The sequence below is a fragment of the Vulpes lagopus genome, chromosome 2 (assembly GCF_018345385.1).
Source record: "Vulpes lagopus strain Blue_001 chromosome 2, ASM1834538v1, whole genome shotgun sequence".
Lineage (NCBI taxonomy): Eukaryota > Metazoa > Chordata > Mammalia > Carnivora > Canidae > Vulpes > Vulpes lagopus.
The window spans coordinates 40,568,414-40,596,125 of NC_054825.1; the positions used below are offsets into that span (position 1 = coordinate 40,568,414).

A 27,712-nucleotide genomic window follows, 5' to 3' on the forward strand; every position below is an offset into this window, starting at 1 on the left:
ATGTGACTTCCTCTTGACTCTGTCTCTTTCTGTATCTCCTTGTCTGTCTAGCTTGCTCTCTCTCTTGTTCTCTCTCTCTCACTCTTTCTCTCTCCTTCCCCCTTCTTTGGAAAATAGCCTCCTTTGAAACCCAGACACCAGATTGTAAGAAAGCCCAGGACACATGGAGAAGCCAGGTATAGGTACTCCAGCCAACAGTCTCAGCTAAGGTCTCAGACTAAAATCAGCAGGAACAAGCATATGTGTTAGTCAATGAGCCTTCCAATGACCCCAGCCAAGGCCCCAGACATCAGAGAATAGAGACACCTCCTGCTCCTGTTATGCTCCAGATTCCTTATAACAGCATCCATGATCACAAAAACTCGTTGTTGGTACCACTGAATTTTAAAATGGTTTCTTATGCAGTTTAGAGAAATTAATTTGGAAAAAAAATAAGCCAAAAACTCAGCCCCTTCAGTAGTCGAGAGGATCTACTACTACATCTCCTGGTAATGGTGCCAATAGTTCTGTCCCACTTTGCTAAGCCCACACATACAGCTCTTACTGAGCTGCAAGCTAGTGCTCTCTGAGCATATCTGACTCAAAAGGAGAGTGGGAACGAGGATTGGTTTAGGTTTTAATGCCATAAAGAATACCTGCTTTTGGAGTTCCAGAGGAGCCCATACTCACTTCAAGCTAGCCTAAGACCTGGCTCTCCTAGATGTAGTCTCAAGTGATAAGTCACATGCATAACCTTAAATTCTCAGAAGAATATGTCCAAAAACAACAGAGAGAGAAAGACATGACTCATGGGGTTTGAAACGAATGCCTGATGCTTCTTTAAGGAAAGGGGTCTGAGCTCACCTCTGTCTTCCACTCAGGCTCCTTGGCCTGTCGCCCAGGCATCAGCCTCATAGCTGAAGACAAGCTGCCACTCCATGAAGAGACTTTGCTGTGGTGTCCCACATTCGAGCGATTGGACAGCGACTTCTTCTCAGATGCTAGGAACAGGGAAGCAAAAACTGTCAGAGGTGAAGTTGAGAGGAAGACCACACACTATTTCTACAACTAGCTTGGCTTTCAAAGGGCCAGCCAGGGGCACAATCCCAGTATGCCACCTCCAATAAGGAAAACAGCCCAGGCTACAAGCTCACACTGTTATTTTCTAACTAAGAAATATAGTGTGGATTTTGGTGTCATCAGACCTGTCTTAGATCCCTAGCTCCACTGACTCAAAGTGAGATGCTGGACAAGCAGTTTAAGTTTCTGTGTCCTCAATCTTGTAAACTGGGGATGATAGCATCTAACCTCATTCTGGTGTCATGAAGAGTAAATAAAATAATGTGTTTAAAACACAGGTCATCAAATACAGAGAATTTTCAATACATGAGTGATGACAAAGAAGAGAGCCATTTGTAAGCACTAAGGACCAGCTCACCATTTTTTTTTCACTATATGTGTATGGGGATAGATGTCTTACTTTATTAAACTTTTCCCTGAAATGGGATATAAAATTCTGACTTCAAATTACATATGCATGCACATAGGCTTGTACATACATACATATTTTCCAGGGCTAATTTGGAAAGCCAATGAAATAAAAGTTCTATATCACCAGGTAGTGTGGGATGGTACACATGGAAACAACTAACTTTTGAATCACTGTGAATTTTGTGATGCTGGAAGACTTAAAACAAGTACAGGAGCCATAATGTGAGAGCAATGACCATTTTAAAAACAAAATTCTGGGTGGGTGGGCTGGTTGGCTCAGTCAGTGGAGTGTGCAATTAATTCTTTATCTCAGGGTTGTAAGTTTGAGCCCATGTTGAGGGTAGAGATTGCCTAAAAATAAAATCTTAAAAAAATTGAAACAACATTGGCTGCATTAACTAATATGAGGGGGAAAATGTTGAGCACTGAAAGAATTCAAGGGTCATTAATATTGTCGGGGTGAAAACTTTTCACTTGGAACATGAAGAACCTGAAGCTCCAGGTCACTGCATGACTTGGTGCAAGGTTTCAAAGCTGGTAGATGTATATCAGGGCAAGACCTAGAACCCTAACCTCTAGGCTAGAGCTAGAGCTCTGACATTGTATCCACTCTCTCTAAGAAATTACTAGAATCTGCTAGCATCTCTGACCTTCCTTTTACCCAAGATACAAAGCAGCATTTATTCTTTGTGAGCAAAGATTCGTGAAGTTTCAGTGATGTGAATCCCATACACCACAGGGATGAGAAAGAAGATCTGGTTGGAAAAGGCTCTGGTCCCAGAGGAAGTTTGCAAAATTTTGCATCTGTGAGACCCAGCAGTTCTGTTCCCTGAAGCCAAGTGGACAGAGACCTAAGTAATGCTGCCAGGCCTTGAGCATCGTCTCCTCCCAGAGTGGGGTAATCTCTTCAATCTTCACTTCACTCTCTCCAGGTTTCACAGAAAGATCAATCTTGAAGGTGTCCTCCAGCTCCTGTCGCCTCTGTGCCACAAGCTGCTGCCAGAGGGTCCGCACCATCTTTTGGATGTTGTTCTGGACTAACACAGAAAGAGAGCACATCACACAGTCAGGGGTCCCTGGGGCCTCTCTCAGCAAAGGCCAGGAGATGGTGTATCATTGTGGCTTTTATTGCATCCTTCTTGAACATCACTTAAGCTTTGCAAGCTCTGGCCAGAAAGTAGACAGTATGTAGACAATGCTACAAATATCTGTGTGAGCTGGATTCTCCCCCACCCTAACTGCCCACAACCAAATCCTGTCTGCCTCATATGTTCAGAGCTGGGAAATATGATTGATGGACACAGGGAATCTCTTTCTTCTACCTCCCAATTCCATTAGATACAAAAGAGAAAAATACCTGTGTACACTCTAGGTAACCAAATACCACTTCCAACAGCTCCTTCTAACCTACTTTTTTGTTGGCCCCTCAAAGGAATGGACATTAAACCCAAAACTATGCCTAGGGACACAGACCCCAAGCCAATCCTCTTTCCTACCACTGAATCTTGCTTCCCACTATCCACCAATCTCAGTGCCCTGGATTTGTCCAGATATGGACCAATCTATCAGGCCAGTTCTACCTGCTATGCCTCATAGTTATAGTACCCTAAATGCCTAAACCCCCTTGGATCTTGGACCACTGAGTCACTCCTCTGGCACCAGCGTCTAAGTCTGTTTTTCTCATCCTATAAGTATGGAAGTTGTTCAGTCTACTCTACTAGCCAAACCCAAAATATGCATGTTCATGTTGTAATTAACTGTGTCAGAGTACACTTCAAACTCACAAGAGTTTTAAGCAGTGGCTTTGGGCACCTACATGACCAGAAAACATGCCCTTGTGCCTACTATATGGTATCATGAGGTAAGGGAGCACAGTCAGCAGACAAAAGTGGTGGAAGAAAGTCTGTTGAAGCTTCCTGGATCAAAAAAGAGCAATTTCCAAACACAAAGATCCATCTGCTTTTTTTTTTTTTTTAAATTGCCAGTCCTTTTAACTTGATTTGATATTAGCAAATTCAAAAATAAACTCCATCAATCCAAAAATGTCATAGAAATAAGGAATTTATTTACTCTAGTCCTATTTTCTAGAGAAGGAAGTTGAGAAAGAGGTAGGTTGAAAGCTTGAAAAAGGTGAGACGACATTCCAGTTCCCATATCTAGTATCCAAAGGAAAATTCAAGAGATTGCCTGAGAAGTAAAATCAACTTACAGTGACATCCTCTGGAATGTTATAGTAAGTTGGCCAAGTTCTTAGTCTGACCAAGTTCCACAGAGCTGAGGAATGCAACGCAGAAGTTACCACCACTCACCTACTCTCCCAAAAAATAAGCAAATAAAATATACCATCACTCAAACTTGGGAAGTCTTCCTCTCCTTTTTCTCTCACTTCTTCATTTGAAGAAAGAAAGACTTGATGGTAAGGAGTCATTCTAGGCTTGGGTTCCAATCCAAATCCTTCTGGGTAACTAGGAGACCAGATTTTTCACTATAAACTCCAGTTTCTTTGGGATCATTCCATCATTCTTTATTACAAATAATCATCCTCCAAATTCAGTACATTATCAATTGGAAAAACAGATAAATTCAAGTTAAAGCAAACACCTCATGACAACTTCTGTGACAGATATTATACAATAGCAATAGGAAAAATAGGAAAAACTCCTTTTTAAAAAATTCTCTTATTAAATCTAATCAATGCTCCCAGAAGGCCCCTGAACCTTCTCTTGGTTTCCCAACCATCAGAACTGGTCACTTATTTTTGTAGACTCCCAAAGTATTGAACTCTGCCTTTGTTTGGCTCTGATCTCATCCCACCTGGAAGGGACCAGGGCAGCTTCATGGGCCCGTGACCTGTGCAGTCATAATGCGTCCACACTCAGAAAGTTCCCATGCTTGGGCTCTGCTGTCACTGTCTTGAAATTCTTAGTAGTTTTTGAAAAAGGATTCACATTTCCATTTTTCCTGCACATCATGTAGTTGGTTCTAAGTGGAGGCATAGTGATTTACACATTAGATTCCCCATGAACTATGTGCTCTGGGGTTCCTAATCATGTTAATGTCTATGTGCCTTCTTCTCTGGGCCCCTTAAGTCAACCAAGCAGAACAGACATACAGGATATGTTTGTGGATTAAGCCAAAAATGAAATTAAATGAAAATATAGCATTGTATGAGAATACCCATTCTTGAAATTTCTAGAATAAAGTCCTTTTGGATTTGGAGGCCATATAGCTAAACAGAGGGATCTGAGGAAGATGGAAATCCAAGCATACACGTAAGTTGGCATTCCTTTCTTCTTACCTATGCTTCCAAATGGATAGGCTTAATTCTTAAAATACAGACAAAAGAGAAGAACCTCCCAATTTAACCCACCAAAAATTAATTCTTTTACTTCAAACAAATAAAATGGCAAGTGCTTCCTCTGGGCCAGAAATGTTTCCCAATGATTGCCAGAGAATTTTAAGACAAAACCAAGTTGAGTTTTGTAACATTCAGTAGTCAGTTTGACATTTTTGGAATTTTTTTCAAGTAATAAAACATAATTTGTATTGAGGTAAAATGGTAAAAACAAAATGACGATAGAAAAGTATAATATTACATAGCCCTCTTTTCCTCTATGCTCTACATGGCTTTATTAATAGGAGATAACATTTGTGAGCAGTATGATGCCAAGGCACTGGTGATACAGAATATTTCCAGAGAAAAAGAAGAAAGTGCATATACACAGAGATATCTAACACATTTTCAAACTTTGGGCTTCAAGAAAAGAATTTAAATAAACTTAAGTCAGGGGGTCTCTGGGTAGCTTAGTTGGTTAAGCATCCAACTCTTGGCTTCGGCTCAGGTCATGATCTCAGGGTCATGGGATCAAGCCTCACGTTGGGCTCCATGCTTTGCACGGAATCTGCTTGTCCCTCTCCCTCTGCTCCTTCCCCCTCCCACACACACACTCAAGCTCTCTCTCTCTCAAACAAATAAAATCTTTTTAAAATATACACTTAATTCAATTTCTCTTTATTAGTATTTCTTATACAAGTGTGCTTATGGATGTCATTTTATAATTTAAATTGTGTGTGTGTAGAAAACTATGCCTGGCTTGCATGATACACTTTATTACATATTTTCCCATTCTAAGATTGCATTTATCAAATGTTAATATTTTTGAAATCTGGCTGCATCATGAAATCAATGTGTAGATTCAGTGTTGGAGTTTCCTGTCCCAAAAATGAAATCAATAAGGTATCTTACATGCAATGAAATGCCGGGACACCTGCACCCCGATGTTTCTAGCAGCAATGTCCACAATAGCCAAACTGTGGAAGGAGCCTCGGTGTCCATCGAAAGATGAATGGATAAAGAAGATGTGGTCTATGTATACAATGGAATATTACTCAGCCATTAGAAATGACAAATACCCACCATTTGCTTCAACGTGGATTGAACTAGAGGGTATTATGCTGAGTGAAATAAGTGAATCGGAGAAGGACAAACATTATATGGTCTCATTCATTTGGGGAATATAAATAATAGTGAAAGGGAATAGAAGAGAAGGGAGAAGAAATGGGTAGGAAATATCAGAAAGGGAGACAGATCATGGAAGACTCCTAACTCTGGGAAATGAACTAGGGGTGGTGGAAGGGGAGGAGGGCGGGGGGTGGGGGTGAATGGGTGATGGGCACTGAGGGGGGCACTTGACGGGATGAGCACTGGGTGTTATTCTGTATTTTGGCAAATTGAACACCAATAAAAAATAAATTTATTATTAAAAAAATAAGGTATCTTACAACCTGAGCATTGTAGAAATGGGGTAAATTACTATTTCATGATGATTCTAGGGGCTCAGTTACGTGGACACATTTGAGGACAGTCTACCATATTGTCAAGCACTGCACATAATTTGGACAACCGGATAAACAAAAATACATATATCATTCATATTGATCCCAATCAAATGTCCCTCTAAAGCTTGCTTTTCTGTATGGACCACTAGCAAGCAAGGAAACAAGTAGGCAGCTCTTACCTTCGCTCACTGATCAGCAAAAAACAATGCATGAGACACAGGAGGAAGCTGACGTTGGAGTTATAGGTGGCAAAGATAATGTCCCAGTGTTCCTGCAGGAAGCCCAAGATGCTGAGAAGACCAAGGCACTCGGAGAGGGATTGCTGGGGCTTGGACAGGCAGTAAAGAATGACTTTATTTAAACTGCTGTATAAAGCACTGATGACAGCATCCTTTTGAGAAGAGGCATTCTCAATGACCTGTATCATAAAATAAACACACACAGGTGCTTGTGAACACTTTGTGAGTTTTAGATACTAACCCAGTTACCTGTGAAAATGATACAATTGTAGAGTGTCTTCTGTATTTCAAAAAGTGATGTGATCTAAAATTCAAATAGGACTACCTTCCTCTATCTTTGAGCTTCTATCTAAGTGAACAATCTCTAAAGTAAATTCAAACATCTGAACTTCTCAAAAATTTGTGTTGAAAAGAAATTTTTAAAAAATAAAATTAGGGGAATTCCTGGGTGGCTCAGCAGTTTAGTGCCTACCTTCGGCCCAGGGCATGATCCTGGAGCCCCGGGATCGAGTTCCACGTCAGGCTCCCTGCATGGAGCCTGCTTCTCCCTCTGCCTGTGTCTCTGCCTCTCTCTCTATGTCCCTCATGAATAAATAAATAAAATCTTAAAAAAATAGTAAAAATAAATAAAAATTAAAATTAAAAGTTGAAAAAGGAAAACAAATTAAAAGTTTACCACCATCATATTATAAAAATAAATGGGAACCAGAAATTTCTGGAATGCTGGTAACATGGTTTGACACTCAGTGTATAAGAAGGTACTATTAAGAGTAGTTATGCATAAAGTATTTACAACATTCCAGTTACCATACTAAGTATTTTTGCAACAATTTACATGTATTGCCTCATTTAAACATTATAATATCATGAAGCAAGCACTAAACTTATCCCAATTTAGGGATAAGGAGGTTGAGGGTCAGAGAGGTTAAGTGATCAGCAAGGGCCAAATCCACACCAGACACTTGAGTCGTGCTTTTAACCACCATATCATCTAAAAGAGATAAGAGTCCAGTAATTTTTAGTACATGGGAAACTTAAAGGGGAAAACAGAAGTCCTGATTCATAGACTTAATACTGATGGGTCCATCCATCTATTTGGCTTCATCGCTTCATTGTAACTAATATATGAAAAGAATGCCTGGATAAATGCACAGCATAGTGATTATAGACAATAATACTCTCTTATAAACTTTAAAGGTGCTGAGAGACTAGATCTTACTTGTTCCTACCACAAAAAAAGAAATGATAATTGTATGACTTGATAGAGGTATTAACTAACACTATGGTGGCAATCATGTTGCAATATATAAATGTGTCATGTCAATATGTGGTATACCTTAAACTTATACAGTGTTATATGTCAATTATATCTCAATAAAAATAAATTTAACAATTTTAAAAACAAAAGAATCCATAGCTAAAAGTTATGTGCAAAATGTTTCAGTCTATTAGAAAGATCATTTGTTAGTTATAAATTGCTCTCTTAAAATTGCATAGGTAGGGATGCCTGGGTGGCTCAATGGTTGAGCATCTATCTGCCTTCGGCTCAAGGTGTGATTCTAGGGTCCCAGGATCAAGTCCCATATCAGGCTCCCTACATGGAGCCTGCTTCTCCCTCTGCCTATGTCTCTGCCTCTCACTCTCTGTGTGTCTCTCATGAATAAATAAACTCTATAAATAAATAAATAAATAAATAAATAAATAAATAAATAAATAAATAAAATAGGTAATATAAGCATTTACACGTAAATTTAAGTTTTATTTAAATCTGCTGGAAATCAGTATTCTGTCCTGCTCCTCAGATGGGTCCCATCTGCCAACCTGAAGTTAAGATTTGTGAAAGTCACAGGCAACAAGCAGGGAAGAAGAATGGCAGATATGTGTGGAGTCGAGTCTGGCCTGGCACTCCCTGAAGGCACATCAGCCCCAGTGGGCACCCACTTTTTGATGTTAGCTCTGAGTATTTGCTTTGACTAGTAAGGAGCTGCTATAAACTCAATGTTTGCATCCTCTGAAACACGTGTTGAAACCCTAGCTTCCCACTGTGATCACATTTGGAGACAGGGTCTCTGGGAGGTAAGTAGGTCATGACCATGGAGCCCTCATGGTGGGATGAGAAAGAGCTTGCTTCCACTCTCTTTCCATTACATGAGGATGCAATGAGAAGATGGCCATCTGCAAAACAGGAAGAGAGCCCTCCCCAGACACCAGATCTTTGGTCACCTTGACCTTGGTTGGACCTTCCAGCCTCTAGAACTGTGAGAAAGAATGTCTGCTGCTTAGCCATCCAGTCTACAGTGCTGTCATTGCAGCCTGAACTAAGATGGGAGCTCAGTGGCTATTCTCAATTCTCAGCACAACTGCCCAAGACTCTGATTTTAATCCCCTCAGAGCCAACAAGGCATGTTTCTCCCATCTTGGGGTTATCCTTGAGGAAGCATCTGAACACATTCTTATCAGGCTTGCCCAGAACTATGTATCAACCAAACTATCACGCTAGGGGCTATATCCAGGCCCAGTCCTTGGGTCTGTGGCTGACTCCACAGACAGAAGTATCTTGGGAACTCTGATGTCACCCTCTCTACGAGGTGTGAAGAGAAAGGAGAGTGGCTCCCCCGGGTTCTGCCGTAGAAGGCATGCTGAGAACCACTGGCAGAGTTTCTGGAGACAGATTTTAGCATTCCAGCAATCACAGGCACCCCACTGGCTAGGACCACCTCACGCCATCGTGAACTCCTCAGACAAGAAGGGTTCAAGGAAAGACTGAATAGCCACTTGTCGGGAAAAGTTTCCAGAATGGGAGGTAAGGACAAAGTAAAGGGTTCAACTCTAGAATTTTGAGATTGTGTGATTCTCTGTGTGTGTACACATGTACAGTAAAGAATGTATGCACATGTATACACAACTAACTTACATCTGAAAGTGTATCTATAACTGCATTTCTATGTGTGGGTGTTTATATATAGATGGATGTGGGGAGAGAAGGAGAGCACATGCAGGAAAAATAAGGCTAGGAAAAAAATACTTGTGGCAACTTCAGGAAGGCCCACATATGACCCATGAAGGTACATAGTAAAAATGAAATGAAATAGGCCTTCTGGAGATAAGGAACTTCTTGGCCATTTGTTGATGAGAAATAACAATAACTAAGATTAAATCAACAATCACAATAAAAGCCCAAAGTGGGGGTTGTAGCATCTAGGAGGGGACAGAGCTCAAGTGCCAACACAGGGGGCTGCAGCTCACACTCACTGAGATGGATCTCAGGTGGCTGGAGGAAAGAGCCCTGTAGGGCATTCAACATCCACCAGGTGCTACCTGCACCAAAAAGGTCCTCCTCCTTCCTCCCATCAATCTCAGGACTCTGGGTCCTTCCTGGAAATAGATCCAATTAGACAGAAGCCAAAAGGGTGTCACACAGACACTTGATGGGTCAGCAGGAGATCCCCCCACCCACTGTGGCCGGCCCAGGATCTTACCACCATGATGTGGTCTATGACGAAGAGAAGAATGTGTCTGGGGTCTGCTGAGAACATCCCACTGCACAGTTTCTCCACCAGCTTCTGGGTGAAGTGAGAGATGTTTGCGAGTGAAGGAGCAGCAGCAGCTTCTGCATTTGGCTGAGGCTCTTTACTGTCTGGGGTAGGGGTAGTGAGGACACAGACAAGGTCTGAGAAATCATCAGAGTCTGAACAGCCTTCTCTCCACAACATTCACCAAGCCCCTTATGGTAACCAACCACATCTTACACACCTCTGTATAACCAATGTAACCTTCTGTATACTCTGTTGCTGGAAAATGGGGTCTTATACACAGTAGGTGCCCAATGAACACACTTTTTTTTTTTCAAACTAAATTGGTGTTGAACAATCTAGTCAGTGGCATAAACCAAGTGGGAAGAAGACAAGCAAGGGATAGCACTTATTCTGGTAGGCATTTGGAAGAAGGGTGGGGGAGAATTGAAGGCATAAGGCAAATGGGAAGGCTGTCATAGTGACCCAAGGCCCTCTTGCCATGGGGGGCAGAGGATAAAGCTGTATGTCATCTGTCTGTGCTTACCACCACAGCAGGCGCTGTGCTCAGATGGAGATGTGATGATCTCAGCTAATCCTTGTCAACAACCCTCTGATTTAACCACAGTTGCCATCATCACCCACAGCTTCAGGGACCTGCCCTGAGTCACACTGCTGTCTAGTGACAGAGCCAAGGGCAGAACTGGAACTACCAGCATATGTTTTTTACCACTCTCCTTACTGCCCTTCAGATATTCGCCAAGAAAGATGCAAAGTCAGAATTGCCACACTGGGGCAAGGAAGAGTCTGGAAAACCAGCCACATCACTAAGGATTCTATGGCTCAGAAACTACAAGGAGGACTTTTGTTTAATCTTATTGGGAAGGTACAGCTGCCCTAGAACTAAGCATTCTGAAGGCAGCTTCGATCTGAACCTCTTACAGGTAGTGGCAACATCATCATCCAGGTTCATCCATTTTCCATTTAAGAAATACTTGCTGTGCCCAGTCTTGGGTGCAGATGCTGAGCAGAAGAATGTTAAATTCCAGGTGACAACTTGACTTCCCTCATGGGAAGAAGCCACTCCTACTGAAGCCAGAGGAGAACTGATTTTAGCTCAGAGGCTCTGAGTAGCCCAACGATGTCATGAAAAGTGGCAAGTGTGCCTCCCCTGGGGCCTCTGGGCAGGGTTGGTGAGCTCTCCTTGCAGATTCCTGGAGGGACTGATGTGCAGGTAGAGTGCAGCTTCCCGTGGCTCTCAAGGGGCCCTGTGGCACTGTGACCCAGGGGCTGGGCCAGGGGCTGGTGGGCACACTGGCTTTCATGTTAGGCTGTCAGAAGCTCTGTGTCATAAAGGAGGAGAAAGTCACCTCCACTTACCTCTGAGCAAGGGCACGTTGCCTCCACTCATCGTGTGAAATATCTCCATGGTGGAAAGCAGGATCTCAGACTGGAAATCTCGCTTCTGTTGGCTGGTGGCACTGTCTGGAAAAGCCTAGAAGCATACTAAGGACTAAGAGAGTGGCCACATGGCCACAAGGCCACACAGCCATCATGTCCACTTAGTGCCCACCTGATTGGCCCATATGCTAATACCACAGCTGCTGGAAATGTAGGCTGCCCACAGCTCACAACTGCCTCTTCTCCAGGGCATCGCCCTCTGTTGATGAGATTCCCTCACCTAAGAGGTGATGTTCACTTCCTAGGTGGAGGAGGCAAGTTGTGGAGGACCCACAGGCAATGACTACTGGGCAAGAACTTAAGGTGGGGCCAACTCTGGGATGCAACTAGCACACCAGTGTTCCCCTTGGGACCAGACTACAGCAGAGACCTTCTTAGCTCGCTCTTCCCCCGTCCCCCTGTGTATCCTTTCTCTGCTTCCCCTGAGAGCACAGCCCCCAAATGACTTTACGAAAAATCCCTGCTTTAGGCTCTGCTTCTAGGGACCTGGCCAAGACCTGCCCTCAGCCATCTATCTCCATGCTGCTTGGTGGTCTCCCTGCTGTGCAAAGGTCTTCAGTTCCCACCACATCCCTGCAGTCCCAGGAGATGTTCTCATCTGAAGGCCTAGATGAGCTCTCAAAAAAGGATGAGCTCTCAGGTCTTTCTGGGCATCCTCTGCCTTTGTGGTGCCCATGTCCCCCCAGGCCTGCTCCTACAGCACTCCCAAAACACTCTTTGTAACTCACCTCCAGAAGCACTTCCAGTGGCAGCCACTGCTTGGGGTTGGAAGCCTCCAGCAAGAACTCCCTCAAGAGTAGCTGCATGAACTCCCTCAGCTGCTTCTGGGTGGGATGTGACTTGGCAGGAGCCTGTAAATGCTCTGCAATGCTGTCACGGTCAGCCTCAGCCCCAGGACTGCTGGCATTCTGGGTGGGCTGAGTCATGGGCTCCTTAAAGATAAGAGAACCCAAGCATGAGGGGGCTGCCCTGCCTCAGAGCACATTCGCATCCACCTGTGAGGCATGCACAGGTGGGATTCTTATCAAACCCACTAACGTGTAACAAAATCGAGGCTCCGAGGAGGAAGGCAACTTGCCCAGAGTCCCATTGCTCATCAGGCAGCCTGCTGTGGTCTCTGAATATGAGATAGGCAGGAATCATGGAAAGAAGCTGAGCATACAGCAAGAGAGGACTGCAGGGCTCAGTGATGAAGCCCAGGGTGTGTGCTGGGCAAGCCATGTCCCTCCTTGGAGCCACAGCTCACCATGGGTCAAATGACAACCATGAAAAGGCCTCACAAAGACACATGAGGCCACAATGAGAGAACAGTGCATATGGCAATGCCTGGTACCATGGGCTGTGGTCAAGAGAGCCTGTTCTCACCTTCTGGTGAAGCCCTTACCTTTACTGCCTGCCAAGCTCCACAGTTATAGACAGACAGGACCCTCTGGGGGGACAAGTAGGACTTCCTCAAATTGTGGCATTCAAACCCCTGAAGCCCCTTGGCCTTCACTTTCCCATTTCTATGTTTATAAAAATATTAGATCAGTGAGGCTGGAGTTGTCAGCCCAGATCCATCCAGGAGGACATGGGGATGCTGGGAGACTGAATGACACACCCAAGGACACTCAGCCAGGGGCTCCTGACTCCCGGCCCATGAACTTTCCATGCGTATTCATCTGTTGGCACCTCCCTTTGCTCATTCATAAAATTAATGCAGCTGTTCTTAATTAAGCCATAAAATGAATTTAAGGGCACCTAGGGAGGTGGTGACTGTATTAATTAGCTCCATGCGGCTTTGCCTGGAAAGATGCCATATATATTTTAGCAAATCGAAGCCTTTTGGCCACCAGTCTTCTGCACGACAAGGGCCTATCACGTTTTCTGTGCAACAAAGGCCTTTGAAGCAGACTCAGAGCTGGGACAAGGCTAGGAGGTGTGGGGATAAGCACTTTGAAACTGGAGCCAGGAGTCCCAAGACAGGATCTGGCTCATCTGCGGTCACTGGGGAGGTGACCTTGGGCCTGACCTGCCCCCAGGCAGGAACTGTTGAGTGTGAGGAGGAAGAGCTCTGGATCAGAGTGTGGGCTGCTGGCAGGCAGCCGCCTGGAACCTCAGCTCAGCAGATGGTGAGCCTGGCCTGCGGGTGTCAGAGCTAAGGTGGGGATCTGGATGAAGAATGTCAGGCCACAGACTTCAGGGTCCTGGCTCCCTCCAGAGGCCCCAGTTTGGGAGGTGGTGGGGGGCAGCCTGAGGGATAGTCCTTCCTCTCTGCCTGGCCACAGGGGCAGATGGCCTCTGTCCCATCCACCACCCCTCCAGCAGCACTGCCCACAGTGAATTCCTTTGCTCTTTACTATATCTTTTTTTTTAATGCCCACTTTTCCAGTATTTTCCTTTAGTTGGTATTAACTCACCAAACCACTTTATCTTTTTGTAAATCTTCTAGTCTTTATATTTAGTTTTTTTCATTGAAACTAATTACTCAAATTTTATTTGACCATTTAATTTTATTTTAAACTGACTGATGGAAAGGATGTGGGCTTTCGGGTCAGAGAGCAAGGTTTCAATCCTGACTCTGTCACTCATGACTCATGTAAACTGTGGCCTCTTTCATTCTCTCAAACATTTTGTAAGATGGGCCACATAGCCCCCACTAAATGCAACAGAAACTGCTCAGCCCCTCTTGGCCCCTCTGGATCTCACTTCCCCCCTACAGAAACCACCTGCTTAGGGTGCTACTAAAGTTAGGTAAAGCATCAAACTCAGGACTGCTGTAGGTATTCAGCAGGCAGCAGCTGTGAACATGAACACACTTCTAGAAAAGATTAGCTGAAAGAACAGCCTGGTTTTATCCATTTGGCTGTTTAGCAAATAATTATGGAGCAAATACTATATGCCAACACTGTGCTTGGCACAGCTTCTAAATGTTCCACTTAACACTGCGTGCCTTCTAACATGTTCCTGTAGCCATAGTTATGAATTTGCAAATAGGTGTCACTAGTATACCCTCCCTGTTGGGGAATGTTTCCTACTGTACCATGTTAGGCGTGATGAGGGGATGTCTGCCCTGCTTCTCCTGCACGTGCCCTTCACACCATCCTCACTTGTTCCTGTCAGCTGCCAAACACTTCCAGTCCCCTGAGCCTGCTGGGCCACTCTTCCTTTGGCCCACGCATGCTGCATCCTCAGGATCCAGTTGGTCCTCTGCCCTCCCAGCCTCAGCTTGTCTGGCTCTAAGCTGGCCCTCAGCAAACCCTCAGACCACAAAAAGTCCCAAGTCAAGGCCTGCAAACAGGATGAGGGTCCTGAGATGAGAAGACAGGATACTTCCTGTTCCCTGTCTCCCATCTGGTACATGGCCCACCGGCTTCCTGGGATGGAATTTGTTGCTTCACATTAGCAGTGTGTGAGTATTCCATATGGAACTGGACTTGGTCTGTCAAGTTCCTCATTACTGAGATTCCTGACAACTCAAGAAATTACTGAATCTCAGAGCTGAAAGCAACCTCAAGCTGCCATCTCAGCCAAAAAATGGAAAATTACCCAAGTTTTTTTACCTAACGTTTCAGCCAAGTTGCCTTAAAATGCATTTTAATTTGGGGTGAAGGTAGGGAAAAATTTCTCTCTTTGCCCTTGAAGCATGATGCTGCTTATCCCTGCTCTTACTGGGCAGGGCAGTGACATGTCCTACCTTATGGGTTCCCAGAGGGAAGGTGACTGCAGCCAACATCTGGAGGAACTCCGGGGCCCGCCATGCAGGGTCCTGAGGGTAGGTGCTGTGTACAAGGCCAAGGAACTGCAGCACACTGGCAGGGAAAGTCTGTTCCCAGGCGTCATCTCCAGAGCCTGCTGAGGGCTGAAGGCACACTTCATGAAAGGCAGTGCATGGGAGCACGACTAGGGGCTGCAGAGGAGCCAGAGGATCTGAAATCCAAGGATTTCTGAGACTGTCAACAAGACACCTAATTATAGACATTTAAGTCTGGGGATTAGCCCAGGATACCAATCATCAGTTGGGAGAGGGTTTAATATGTGCAGGCATTGTCCCAAGGTCTTCACACACATTCCTCTTCTCCTCTCACAACTCTCTACATTTACCCCTGTTTTATAGATGGGAAGACAGAGGCACAGAGAGGGTGAGTAGCTTACCAAAGGTTACCCAATGGATAATGGACAAAGCCAGGAACTGAACCCAGGCAATCTTGCTACAAAGTCTGGCTATCTTCTTATTCTGCCTCTATGTGATTAGACACAGCCTCTGTGCTCAAGGGACTCACCAGTCAGACTCCAGCCTTCCCCAGCCCAATGCTAATACTCCCAGGTGTGGATTCTCCCCTGGTTAATATCTGTACAAACCTTGTCTGAGGTTGGCAGATCTTGAGGAGCCCCTGCCCCACCAGCCAGGGGTCTGGATTGGATCATGTTACACTGAGCTGATATCCAGTATCCTGAGGGGACCTGGGCACCTGTTTGCCCCCACACCATAACCTGGCCTTGGCCACACGGCTGAGTCTCCATCCTGGCTGCACACTAGTGCCCCAAAGAAGCCCAGCTCCCCTGGGCAGCCATGCCCAGCCATTCTGTGTGGAGACTGACTCTAGTTTTCACAGGTCCAGCAGTTGCCTTAGGTCCTGCTATGCCCTGAATGGACTGCCTGGCAATTAATATCAGGGTCATCCAACAATAAGGGCCATGCCAACAGTTAGACTGAATGGGCCTCGGCCTACTCCTACAGATGTTATAGGTGGATGTTGGGTTCCTCAGTCCCAGGATTCCCCATCTGTGGCTTCCTCATTTCTCCACCAGCTCACCTCAAGTCTTATCCCTGTGTGCAGGAGTTACAATGTCCCTGTTTACCAAGTAGCTATCAAGTACTTGGAACCAACAAACCTAACTGCAGAAGGAAAGGTAGTGTGCGTGAGACCTTTGGAGAGCAGTTTCAAATCTCATTCACAGGATATGGTGAGGATTTGGTTTGGGCTGAACAGGTAGCAGAACCACTGTTTCTGAAGTCACTTGCTTCTGGCTTCTCCAACAGGTTGTCAGGGCAAACATTAGATTTACAGGAGAATACCAGAGTTCAGAGTTCAGAGAGCGTTTTCTGGACTCAGTCTGCCTGGTTTGAATGCTGTCTCTGCCACTTACTGATGGTGTGGCTTCAGCCCACTTGTAAAACAAGGATCCCGACATGACCCACTTCAGAAGATTGTTGTAAGAATAGGAGACATTTTAGCACTTCAGGCTTATTTCATAGTGACTAGCACAGGGTCAGTAGAGAAGGAGCTGAAAGGTAAGGTCAGATATAAGACTCGGACTTTGAAAGAGGAATTTGGACTTGATGTACTGAGCAACAGGGACCCCTGTATGTTCTCAGACATGCTAGTAACCTGCACTGTAAGGCTAATGCTGAACCCACATGCCTCCACCATGCCCTCCCTCTGTGACCTTGTGCAACTGAGTTAACCTCCATAAGCTTCAGTTTCTACACCTGCACAGTGGATATAAAGCTGTATGTTCCAAAGGATAGTTGCACACGTCAGAGTGACTAACATCTAAAAGACTAACAATGCAACACATTGGCCAGGGTGTGGAGCAACTAGAACCCTGGCAGAAGAAGAGCTGGTGCATGTGCTTGGCACGTCTACTCTGGCGAACTGTTTGACAATATCTACTAAAGCAAGTCATATGTACAGCTTATGATGCCCACTTTCATTCTGGATATATTTCCAACAGAAATGACTATATGCATCCACAGAAGATGTGTACATAGCGTACATATTACCTATTGGAAACAACCCAGAATGGATGGATAGTCACAAAAAAATACTACTCAACAATAAAAAAGCATGAACTACTGACATACACAACAACAGGGGCAAATCCCACAAACATAACAATGAGTAAAAGAAGCCAGATGCAAGAGAGTACATATGGTATGTACTCAAGTTCACATCACAACAAGTTCAAAAACATGCAAACCAATTTACAGTTACCACTGGGTAAGGGAAAGATGTCAAGTAAAGTTCAAAGCAAAAATTAAAACAAATAAAATAAAATAAACTGAGAAACATTAGTTAGAGTTATTTCCTACAGTACAGTCCCTGGCCTTTTTCTCTCATCTTTCCAATCTTTGCCTTCTACACTGCAATGTTTGTCTACTATATTTGGTGAATGATGCTTTTAGACAGATGTGTTCATTAAAACAGAACAATCTTGGAGTGACTCTGATTTTTGTTACATGTTTGTTAGATCTCAGAAGATTGGGTCTTGGCTTTTGACCCAGTTTAAGAGGCACGCCTGTAATATATCAGATAACCATTTTATGTTTGACTTTATAATGTAAATGTTTGGGTTTTTTTTTTTTTTAACTCCTCTCAGCATACTATGTATTTTGTTTATTTTACATGCTTTCATGTTATTCATTTTGTTTGCTTTTAACAATAACATTGGGACTCCTGGGTGGCTCAGCAGTTGAGCATCTGGCCTTCAGCTCAGGGTGTGATCCCAGAGCCCTGGGATCGAATCCTGCATCAGGCTTCCTGCATGGAGCCTGCTTCTCTCTCTGCCTAGGTCTCTGCTTCTCTTTTGTCTATCATGAGTAAATAAATAAAATCTTTTAAAAATAACATTAAAAACATCAAATAGAAAAAAGTAACATTAACCATTAGAAAGGTAACAAGCTTTTTATGCTGCAAACAGAAAATATGCATTTTTTTCAGGCACCCAACACAAAAATTAATTGAACATTTGTTCTATAATGGAAACATGAGTAAGTATTCCAAAGATGGAGAGTATACAGATCACATGCTCTGACTAGGACAAAACAAAATGAAAATGATAGCTATAAAAAACCAAAAAGTTTAACCATAGGGACATTAAAAAATATATATGAGTCAAGAGGTCTTTAAAACTGCATCACATTAGCTCCAGAAAAAAAAATTGAAGATGCCAAATACCAAGATCTTAGAATTAGAAAAAAAATTAAGAGAATATATCCAAAGTTGGTTCTTTAAATCAATCTATAAGTCCTCAGCTCCTTAGGTAATGGGAGGGTGTGGGATAAATACAGCATGAGTCTACAAATACTGAATAAGAAGGGGGAAATAATCATACAGAAAATTAAATAAATTAAAAGAGACCATTTGTACAAACTGAATAAAATATCTATTACCTAAACAAGGTCAAAGAGACATTTAAGAGCCTAAACAAAGCAATAATTAAAAAAGCTAAGGCCTAAGAGTTTCATAGGAACAATTTAAATAATATAAGAATTATGGATTTAACCACTTCTTGAATAAAAAGAAAGAAAAACATGTTTTTTTTTCAGTGAAGTTAGCATAATACTGATATCAAAACCTGAAAAACATAACAAAAAGAAAACTGCAGCCCACTATCATTTATAAATATGCACTCAAAATCATAAATAAGATATTTACAAACAGAAGAAGGAGGTGCACTAAAGTAATAAGAACAATCAAATCTATTGATGCAATTTGTTGTAGGTAAGTGGCTAGAAGAAAAAAGCATATGATCACCTAATTAATAACATGCTAAAAGAGTATTAATAAAAATTATATACATTCTTGTTTTTAAAAAGAGCAAAAAGTATTATCTATACTTTCTTAGCATAATCTCATAACACACACAGATATGCACAGAGAAAAACTGGCAAAAGATACAAATAAATCCACAGAAAAATAAATAGGGATGGCTAATAAGCATATGAAAAATGCTATCAACTTCAGTAATGATAAATATAAGTGAACTCGACCATGAAATCAGCAGTTGGGCAATGTTGTTGGGGCTATGAGGACTGGGATGGGCACTCACATACGGAATGGCGGGATGTACATTAGATAGAAGAGAGTGTATGTATAATGTTTGATGCAACCTTCCTGAGAAGTGCATCAAAATAAAATATATCAAGGACACTTTGACCTAACAACCTACATCCCAGAATTCACACTAATGAGAATATCAAACTACAGGAAAAGGATATCTGCTCAAGAAAGTTCATTATAGACTTTTTATAACAATGAACATTCTGAAAAACAGCCTAAATTTCCATGTACAAATATAGATTATTCCCAACAACATATTGAGGGAAAAAAAACACAAGAGGAATTTATGTGGCCTAACCCTCTGTGCAAATATGGTATAATCTTAGGTGTCTGGAAGAACATTTCACTAAAGTTCATGGTGGTTATCTCTGCCTGGGAGTGTTTCAGGTGATTTTTACTTTCTATCTTTCTCTTTTGTTTAAATTGTAAAGGTAAACATGCATCATTTTATAGAAGCAATAAGGTTTCCCCACACAGGACAAGCCTCCAGTCACCCTTGGGGTCTACTGACCAGAGTCAGAAGTCTTCAGCCTCCCATGCAAGTTCTTGTTCATCTGGCTCATGATTACTCCCATTCACAGGCCACATGGCCTTTACCCCCCCTCACACTTGCCTCCATGTTGAAAATAACTTTTTAACCTATCTCTAATGGACCCTGAAGGCCTGAATTAATGGCTCTCCATGTCATGTATGTAGTTGGTGAGCACCTGTCTTCTCTAACAGGTTTCTACCTCACAGCTCAGTCACACTGGAGCCCCACCTGTCCTGGTGGATGTGAGTTCCTTGAAGGAAGAGGCCCCTTTCCACCCTCTACAAGTCCCCTGAAGCTCCTGACCTAAAACAGAAATGTTCCCTTTACTGGAAGGCATTAAATAACCCAGTGAAGAAAATCAAATATTTAAACAAATGAAAAACAAATGTCTTCTGGCAAGAGTGCATAAACTCCACTGGAGACGTTTAGGTTAGGTTTTCCACTGAGCACCCAAGTGATCATGAGGAACCCACCTTGCCTCTTCTACCAAGCGTTCTGAATAACACTTGCTAATTATCAGTGAGGGAAGCTGCTGGAAAAAGTCAATGTGACTCTTCCAAACTTGTCTTCCCATTAGAACCTCCTCATGAGATGCAGGGAATGGATCTCACCTGGTTCATGGTGGCTTTCAGCATTTCCAGGAGCAGAAGGGCACCTTCGGTGCACAGCCCAGCCCGGAGGACTTCTTCACTGTGATGCTTCTGCAAGAGCCACCGAAGCATGGCATCCAACCTATCCTGAAAGAGGGGATAAGGGATGTAGAGAGATGTCCAGCAGCACACCAAGGGGACCAGCTTTCCAGCCAGCCCATCATGTTTCCTGGGGGCCTGAGTGTTTGGAAAGGCAAAACAGTACAGTAGCAGCCTTGGTGGCTGGCCTGTGTGGTGAACTTCAGTCACTCTGCAGTGCCTAGGGGAAATACATGCCTCCAAGAAGATGCTGCAGACCCACCAGCAATTTGTATTGAGTTTAGCTCTTTCATTTGGTTTGAGATCACAATCAACTTTAATGAATTTTTGTAAATGAGATTACATATGAGGAATTCAAAGCCTTTGGGGAAAGTGCCAAGTATAGCAGAGGGACCATGGGGGTTGACCAGTCGGGAGATCTGACTTTGCCACTTTTTTTTTTTAAGATTTTATTTATTTATTCATGAGAGACACACACCACAGAGAAGCAGAGATACAGGCAGAAGGAGAAGCAGGCTCCATGCAAGGACCCTGACGCGGGACTCAATCCCGGGACTCCAGGATCACGCCCTGGGCCAAAGGCAGGCGCTAAATCACTGAACCACCCAGGGATCCCTGACTTTACTACTTTAAAAGCAGGGTTTATGCAAGTTATTCAGCCTCTTGGCAACTCAGTTTCCTTCTCTGTAGAATGAAAATCACATTCTCCACCCCATGGGATGGTTATAAATATCAAGCAAAATAAAATATGTAAAACATCTCTCATGAGTCCTGACATTCAGCAGATGTTTGTTCCCTACAATATATTCTTGGAGAAATAGAAATACAGGATTTCAGTGAACTTAGCAGAGCATATTAAGAACTTTATTTTGAAGTGTGATCTATAATACTATTAGCATATATAAAGATCTAGATAGATCAAATATAAGGATGTGCAAGAGGTAGATTTTCTAGCCTTCTATTTAAAGAGCCATGCCCCTCCCCCAATTTCAATTCAGTGAAGTTTAATTCAACACAACTGAGACTGAGGAACAATTTCTGAATCTACTATTTTTGGGGCACCCATGAAGGTGAGTAAGAAGTAGGGTCTGTTCTTGAGGACCTCAGTAGCTAAGGAGACAGGAAATTATGTAACTGTGATGATGGCATATAAGAGGGAGGTGTGCTAAGGCACACAGGAGGGAATGATTCTTCCTGTCTAGAGATCTAAGCAGGAGGTGGAATCTGAGCTGAGTACTGAGAGAGGACACATCTCCAGGCAAGTGACAGGAAAGCTCATTAAAGGCACAGAGGAGGCGAGCATGAAGTAGCTGGTGTTATTAGAGAGGTGACTCAGGAGATCCACGGCACAAAGAGCAAGCAAGCAAGGAAGCTGGACTGAAGAGACAAGGTAGGCACCCAATCACAAAGGGTCTTGATGCCAGCTATGGAGTCTGAACCCGATCCCACAGGGGAGCTCATGAAGCCTTGGATGTGGTGCAAATGAATGAGGGATTGGGTATATGGTGAGAAGCTATACATAGTAAGTGTAGGCCCCTCTTTGGAGAAATTTGGCTAAGGAAGGACAAAAGGATGATAAATAATACAGCAGTTAGTCAAGAATGTGAGTCAAGGGGCAGCTTCTGGCTTTAGGTGGGACACAGTTCACTGTACTTATGGTCTGTGAGGAATAAGTCCATAGAATAGGAGATGCTGGAAATATAGGAGAAAGAAGGACCAATCACTGGTAAGGTCACTCAGGAAAGGAGGGGAAGGAATCCAGATCAGCCTGGAGAGCTACTCTTTGCCAGCGACAATAGATGAAGAGGGCCACGGCATAAATAGGTGGTGAAGAGTGGGGTGCCATGGCAATGCCCTCCTCTGGGGTCCTTCACTCCCACTGTGAGCTAAGTCATCTGAGAAAAGGGCAGCTTTGAGGCAGAAGACTTGAAAGCATATGTGTTTACACTAAAACACAGGGGAATCAAGGACCATGGCTAAGATAAAGAGACATGCCTTTTCAGAAGGTATAAACTGAGGCTTTAATTGTATAGTGGCAGCAATTCGCCTCCCCATGACACCCCCATCATCATGTGAGTTCTCTAGCTATGCCCAGAAGGAGAAAGACTTAAAGTGGAGCTGGTAAAAACACAGACCAGCTGACAGGGAGGATGGAAGGCAGTGGCCCAGGAGCTCAGGGAATCTGAAGAGCTAGCTAAGGGGATGGCACCACAAGTGGGTCAGCAAACGACACGAGTTGGAAGAAGTGGATGGAGGTAGGGGTGGAGAATCTTAGGGAACACCTTGGTCACATGGGATCAGAAAACCAGGTATGTCACTCCATCCCAGGGGCACCTACTTTCGGCCCATCCATCAGTTCCGTAAGAGGCGTCTGCAGGAAGAAGGTGGACACAATGAGGTAGACTTCTGGAATATGCACATGGTGGCTCAGAAAGTCCTTCAAGACACGGAATCCAGGAAGCAGGCAGGGGCTCTGGTCAGGCATGGGGGGATGGCTCTTCAGGTTATCTATTGATCAAGTGGCAGGGGCACAAAATCCAATTGAGAACAATTGCTATTTCTTCTGGTCAAGGTGGGGATTGGACACACAAAGAAATTCCCTGCCACCTACTCATCCCATAGAAACACTGGATAAAAATATACATCATACATACATGAGCATAAGAAAGTATTCAATAAAGAGTTCCTTTTCTTATTCCTGACATATTCATTCATCCATTCATTTATTCAAAAACAGATACTTATTTAGTGCCTACTACTTTAGATGCAATAGGGCTTTATACTAAGCAATAGGGACATAGTATTTCAACAAAATATATGGAGCCCCAGACCCTCACCAAGTACTTAGAATGTAGGGGGAAGTACTTAGAATGTAGGGGGAAGGAGAGACATTAAGGAATTAAATACTCAAATAAATATATGCTTGCGAATTGTGACAAGAAAAGTAATAGGGGCAAAGAGAGTCTAACAGAGGCACCCTAATTCAGGTGGTACCCTCCTCTCCTGGAGGAAGTGGCATTTGAACTGAGCACTGAGGGGTGAACCCACACCAGCCAGGAGAGCCTTACTGGTATAGTGGGTTGGGGGAACTTCTCAGGAAGAGGAAAAGAGCTAAGGAGCTTTTGAGGAATGGAAGGAAGCCCCCAGTGTCTGTAAAGCAGGACAAAGGACAAAGGGGATCCTAACCAGGAAGTAGGAGGGGACTGGGGCTAATCCAGGTCAGGGGTCAAGGTGATCCTATTGCTAGAGCTATGAAGGCCCCAAGCAGGAAGGAGCTTTGCAGGTCCTCACTCGAAGCCCAGAAGGAGGTGGCCCACCACTTCCTGGAGAAGGCTGCACACTCACCTATCACAATGTCCACACCCTCAGAGCTGTGCTCCACCCAGGATCCGGCAGACAGACCATCTTTAAATCGCCCTTGGAGGGAGGGGCTTGACAAAAAGTGCAGCAGCAATTTCAAACCCAGCACAGTGGTGCTGGGATGCACGTGGCCCTGCACAAGGAGCAGGAACCAGTCAGGCCCCAGGTTCAGAAACATCTCTTCCTTTGTCCTGCAGGGATCAATAAATCAATAAATTATCTCCCAGTCCATGAGCAAATGACACATCCAGAAAATACAAATAATGTCCAGCTTCACTCGTCACCTAGGATAAGCAAATTAAGGTTAATCTGGATATTACTTAGTGAAGTACATGTTATATTTTTAAGGAATGGTAAAATAAAATGCTGGCAAAGTTGCTGTTAAATGGCTGAATATTTTTATTAATGGCTGATTGTATGTTGGCCAGAGCTTTTCAAAGCAATCAGGAACTATCAAAAGATAGACAAGTGTACAGGCCCCTTGATAGCCTTACTCCACTAGTATTTATAGTTATGGTGTCTGACTAGCCACCCATCTAATTATATCAGTACAGTCTCATAAAGCACATAATAGTTAACTCCCTTTTCAAATACACAAGTCAATATTAATCTAAGTGGAATGGTCCAATATTTATGTGTCTTTCTATGTTTAACTGTCACTTTCAAAAATTAATTTTATTTTTTTTAAATACTTATTTTTATATATTTATGATAGACATAGAGAGAGAGAGAAAGGCAGAGACACAGGCAGAGGGAGAAGCAGGCTCCATGCCGGGAGCCAGACACGGGACTCGATCCCGGGACCCCAGGATCACGCCGTGGGCCAAAGGCAGGCGCAAAACCACTGAGCCCCCCAGGGATCCCCTCAAAAATGAATTTTAAAATGATGAATTTGGACTCAACTGAATACACATTCTTCTCAAGTGCACATGGAACTTTCTCCAGAACAGACCACATACTGGGTCACAAATCAGGTCTGAACCGATACCAAAAGATTGGGATCGTCCCCTGCATATTCTCAGACCATAATGCCTTGAAATTAGAACTAAATCACAACAAGAAGTTTGGAAGGACCTCAAACACGTGGAGGTTAAGGACCATCCTGCTAAAAGATGAAAGGGTCAACCAGGAAATTAAGGAAGAATTAAAAAAAGATTCATGGAAATTAATGAGAATGAAGATACAACCATTCAAAATCTTTGGGATACAGCAAAAGCAGTCCTGAGGGGGAAATACATCACAATGCAAGCATCCATCCAAAAACTGGAAAGAACTCAAATACAAAAGCTAACCTTGCATATAAAGGAGCTAGAGAAAAAACAGCAAATAGATCCCACACCCAGCAGAAGAAGAGAGTTAATAAAGATTCAAGCAGAACTCAACGAAACTGAGACCAGAAGAACTGTGGAACAGATCAACAAAACCAGGAGTTGGTTCTTTGAAAGAATTAATAAGATAGATAAACCATTAGCCAGCCTTATTAAAAAGGAGAGAGAAAGACTCAAATTAATAAAATCATGAATGAGAAAGGAGAGATCACTACCAATACCAAGGAAATACAAATGATTTTAAAAACATATAATGAACAGCTCTACGCCAATAAATTAGGCAATCTAGAAGAAATGGACACATTTCTGGAAAGCCACAAACTACCAAAACTGGAACAGGAAGAAATAGAAAACCTGAAGAGGCCAATAACCAGGGAGGAAATTGAAGCAGTCATCGAAACCCTCCCAAGAGGCCAGAGCCACCTCTGCCAGCAACATGTTCAAAGTAATTTGGAGGTCTCTGGGGCCAGCCAGCCTGAGTCTGCTCACCTTTAAAGTCTATGCATCACCTAAAAGGGACTCACCTCACAAAACTTCTGTGAAGGTTATTGAGATTTCACTCTACTTGGTTCCTAAGGGTCAATCTAAATATGTGGAGGAGCCAAGGACCCAGCTTGAAGAAAGCATTTCACATCTCCGACATTATTGCAAGCCATATACAAGTTGGTGTCAGGAAATGTACTCACAAACAAAGCCCAAGATGCAGAGCTTGGCTCAATGGGGGTTAGACAGCTATGAATATCTTCAAAATGCACCTCCTGGATTTTTTGCAAGACTTGGTGTTATTGGTTTTGCTGGCATTGTTGGACTTCTTTTGGCTAGAGGGTCAAAAATAAAGAAGCTCGTGTATCCACTGGGTTCATGGGACTAGCTGCCTCTCTTTATTATCCACAACAAGCCATCGTATTTGTCCAGGTCAGTGGGGAGAAATTATATGACTGGGGTTTACAAGGATACATAGTTGTAGAAGATTTGTGGAAGGAGAACTTTCAAAAGCCAGGAAATGTAAAGAATTCACCTGGAAATAAGTAGAATGCTCCATGCTCTGCCCATTTTAATCAGTTATAGGTAAACATTGGAAACTCCATGCATTTTCTATAGAAAAATGGCAGAGAAGTCAGTACTGAATGTAGTAAATTGGCTTTCTTCTTCAGGAAACACTATACCAGGCTTCTTTGTTATCTTGGGTGATACCATACTACCAGTGGACTAATCGGAAATCCTTTCACCTAGAGATAATGTCCAGCATTAGAACTCCTGGTTCTCATGTTGCTATTTATGTACATAATTAAAATTCTGAATTAAAAAAAAAAAAACCTCCCAAGACACAAAAGTCCAGGGCCAGATGGCTTCCCTGGGGAATTCTATCAAACATTTAAAGAAGAAACCATACCTATTCTACTAAAGCTGTTTGGAAAGATAGAAAGAGATGGAGTACTTCCAAATTCGTTCTATCACCTTAATTCCAAAACCAGACAAAGACCCCACCAAAAAGGAGAATTATAGACCAATATCCCTGATGAACATGGATGCAAAAATTCTCAACAAGATACTAGCCAATAGGATCCAACACTACATTAAGAAAATTACTTACCATGACCAAGTAGGATTTATTCCCAGGACACAAGGCTGGTTCAACACTCGTAAAACAATCAATGTGATTCATCATATCAGCAAGAGAAAAACCAAGAACCATATGATCCTCTAATTAGGTGCAGAGAAAGCATTTGACAAAATACAGCACCCACTCCTGATCAAAACTCTTCAGAGTGTTGGGATAGAGGGAACCATATGATACTCTCATTAGATGCAGAGAAAGCATTTGACAAAATACAGCATCCATTCCTGATCAAAACCCTTCAGAGTGTTGGGATAGAGGGAACTTTCCTCGACATCTTAAAGGCCATTTACGAAAAGCCCACAGCAAATATCATTCTCAATGGGGAAGCACTGGGAGCCTTTCCCCTAAGATCAGGAACAAGACAGGGATGTCCCCTCTCACCACTGCTGTTCAACATAGTTCTGGAAGTCCTCACCTCAGCAATCAGACAACAAAAGGACATTAAAGGCATTCAAATTGGCAAAGAAGAAGTCAAACGCTCCCTCTTCGCCGATGACATGATACTCTACATAGAAAACCCAAAAGTCTCCACCCCAAGATTGCTAGAACTCATACAGCAATTTGGTAGCATGGCAGGATACAAAATCAATGCCCAGAAATCAATGGCATTTCTATACACTAACAATGAGACTGAAGAAAGAGAAATTAAGGAGTCAATCCCATTTACAATTGCACCAAAAGCATAAGATACCTAGGAATAAACCTAACCAAAGAGGTAAAGGATCTCTACCTTAAAAACTACAGAGCACTTCTGAAAGAAATTGAGGAGGACACAAAGAGATGGAAAAATATTCCATGCTCATGGATTGGCAGAATTAATATTGTGAAAATGTCA

General features: G+C 43.1%; 1 protein-coding gene and 1 pseudogene across 3 annotated transcripts in view; one reads left to right on the forward strand and one right to left on the reverse strand.

The window, feature by feature from the left end:
* Positions 1 to 27,712, reverse strand: part of WDFY4 (WDFY family member 4) — a 288,429-nt gene that overhangs the window by 144,894 nt on the left and 115,823 nt on the right. For all 3 annotated transcript variants that reach the window (XM_041743891.1, XM_041743892.1, XM_041743890.1), the window contains exons 29-39: positions 23,914 to 24,119; positions 22,907 to 23,076; positions 20,491 to 20,616; positions 15,198 to 15,362; positions 12,250 to 12,453; positions 11,441 to 11,555; positions 10,028 to 10,185; positions 6,489 to 6,727; positions 3,814 to 3,935; positions 2,322 to 2,507; positions 844 to 980 (exon numbers count right to left, since the gene is read on the reverse strand). In XM_041743891.1, coding sequence (XP_041599825.1) covers positions 844 to 980; positions 2,322 to 2,507; positions 3,814 to 3,935; positions 6,489 to 6,727; positions 10,028 to 10,185; positions 11,441 to 11,555; positions 12,250 to 12,453; positions 15,198 to 15,362; positions 20,491 to 20,616; positions 22,907 to 23,076; positions 23,914 to 24,119 — 1,828 coding nt within the window. The remainder of the gene's footprint in view (positions 1 to 843; positions 981 to 2,321; positions 2,508 to 3,813; positions 3,936 to 6,488; positions 6,728 to 10,027; positions 10,186 to 11,440; positions 11,556 to 12,249; positions 12,454 to 15,197; positions 15,363 to 20,490; positions 20,617 to 22,906; positions 23,077 to 23,913; positions 24,120 to 27,712) is intronic.
* Positions 25,693 to 26,288, forward strand: LOC121484520 (annotated as a pseudogene).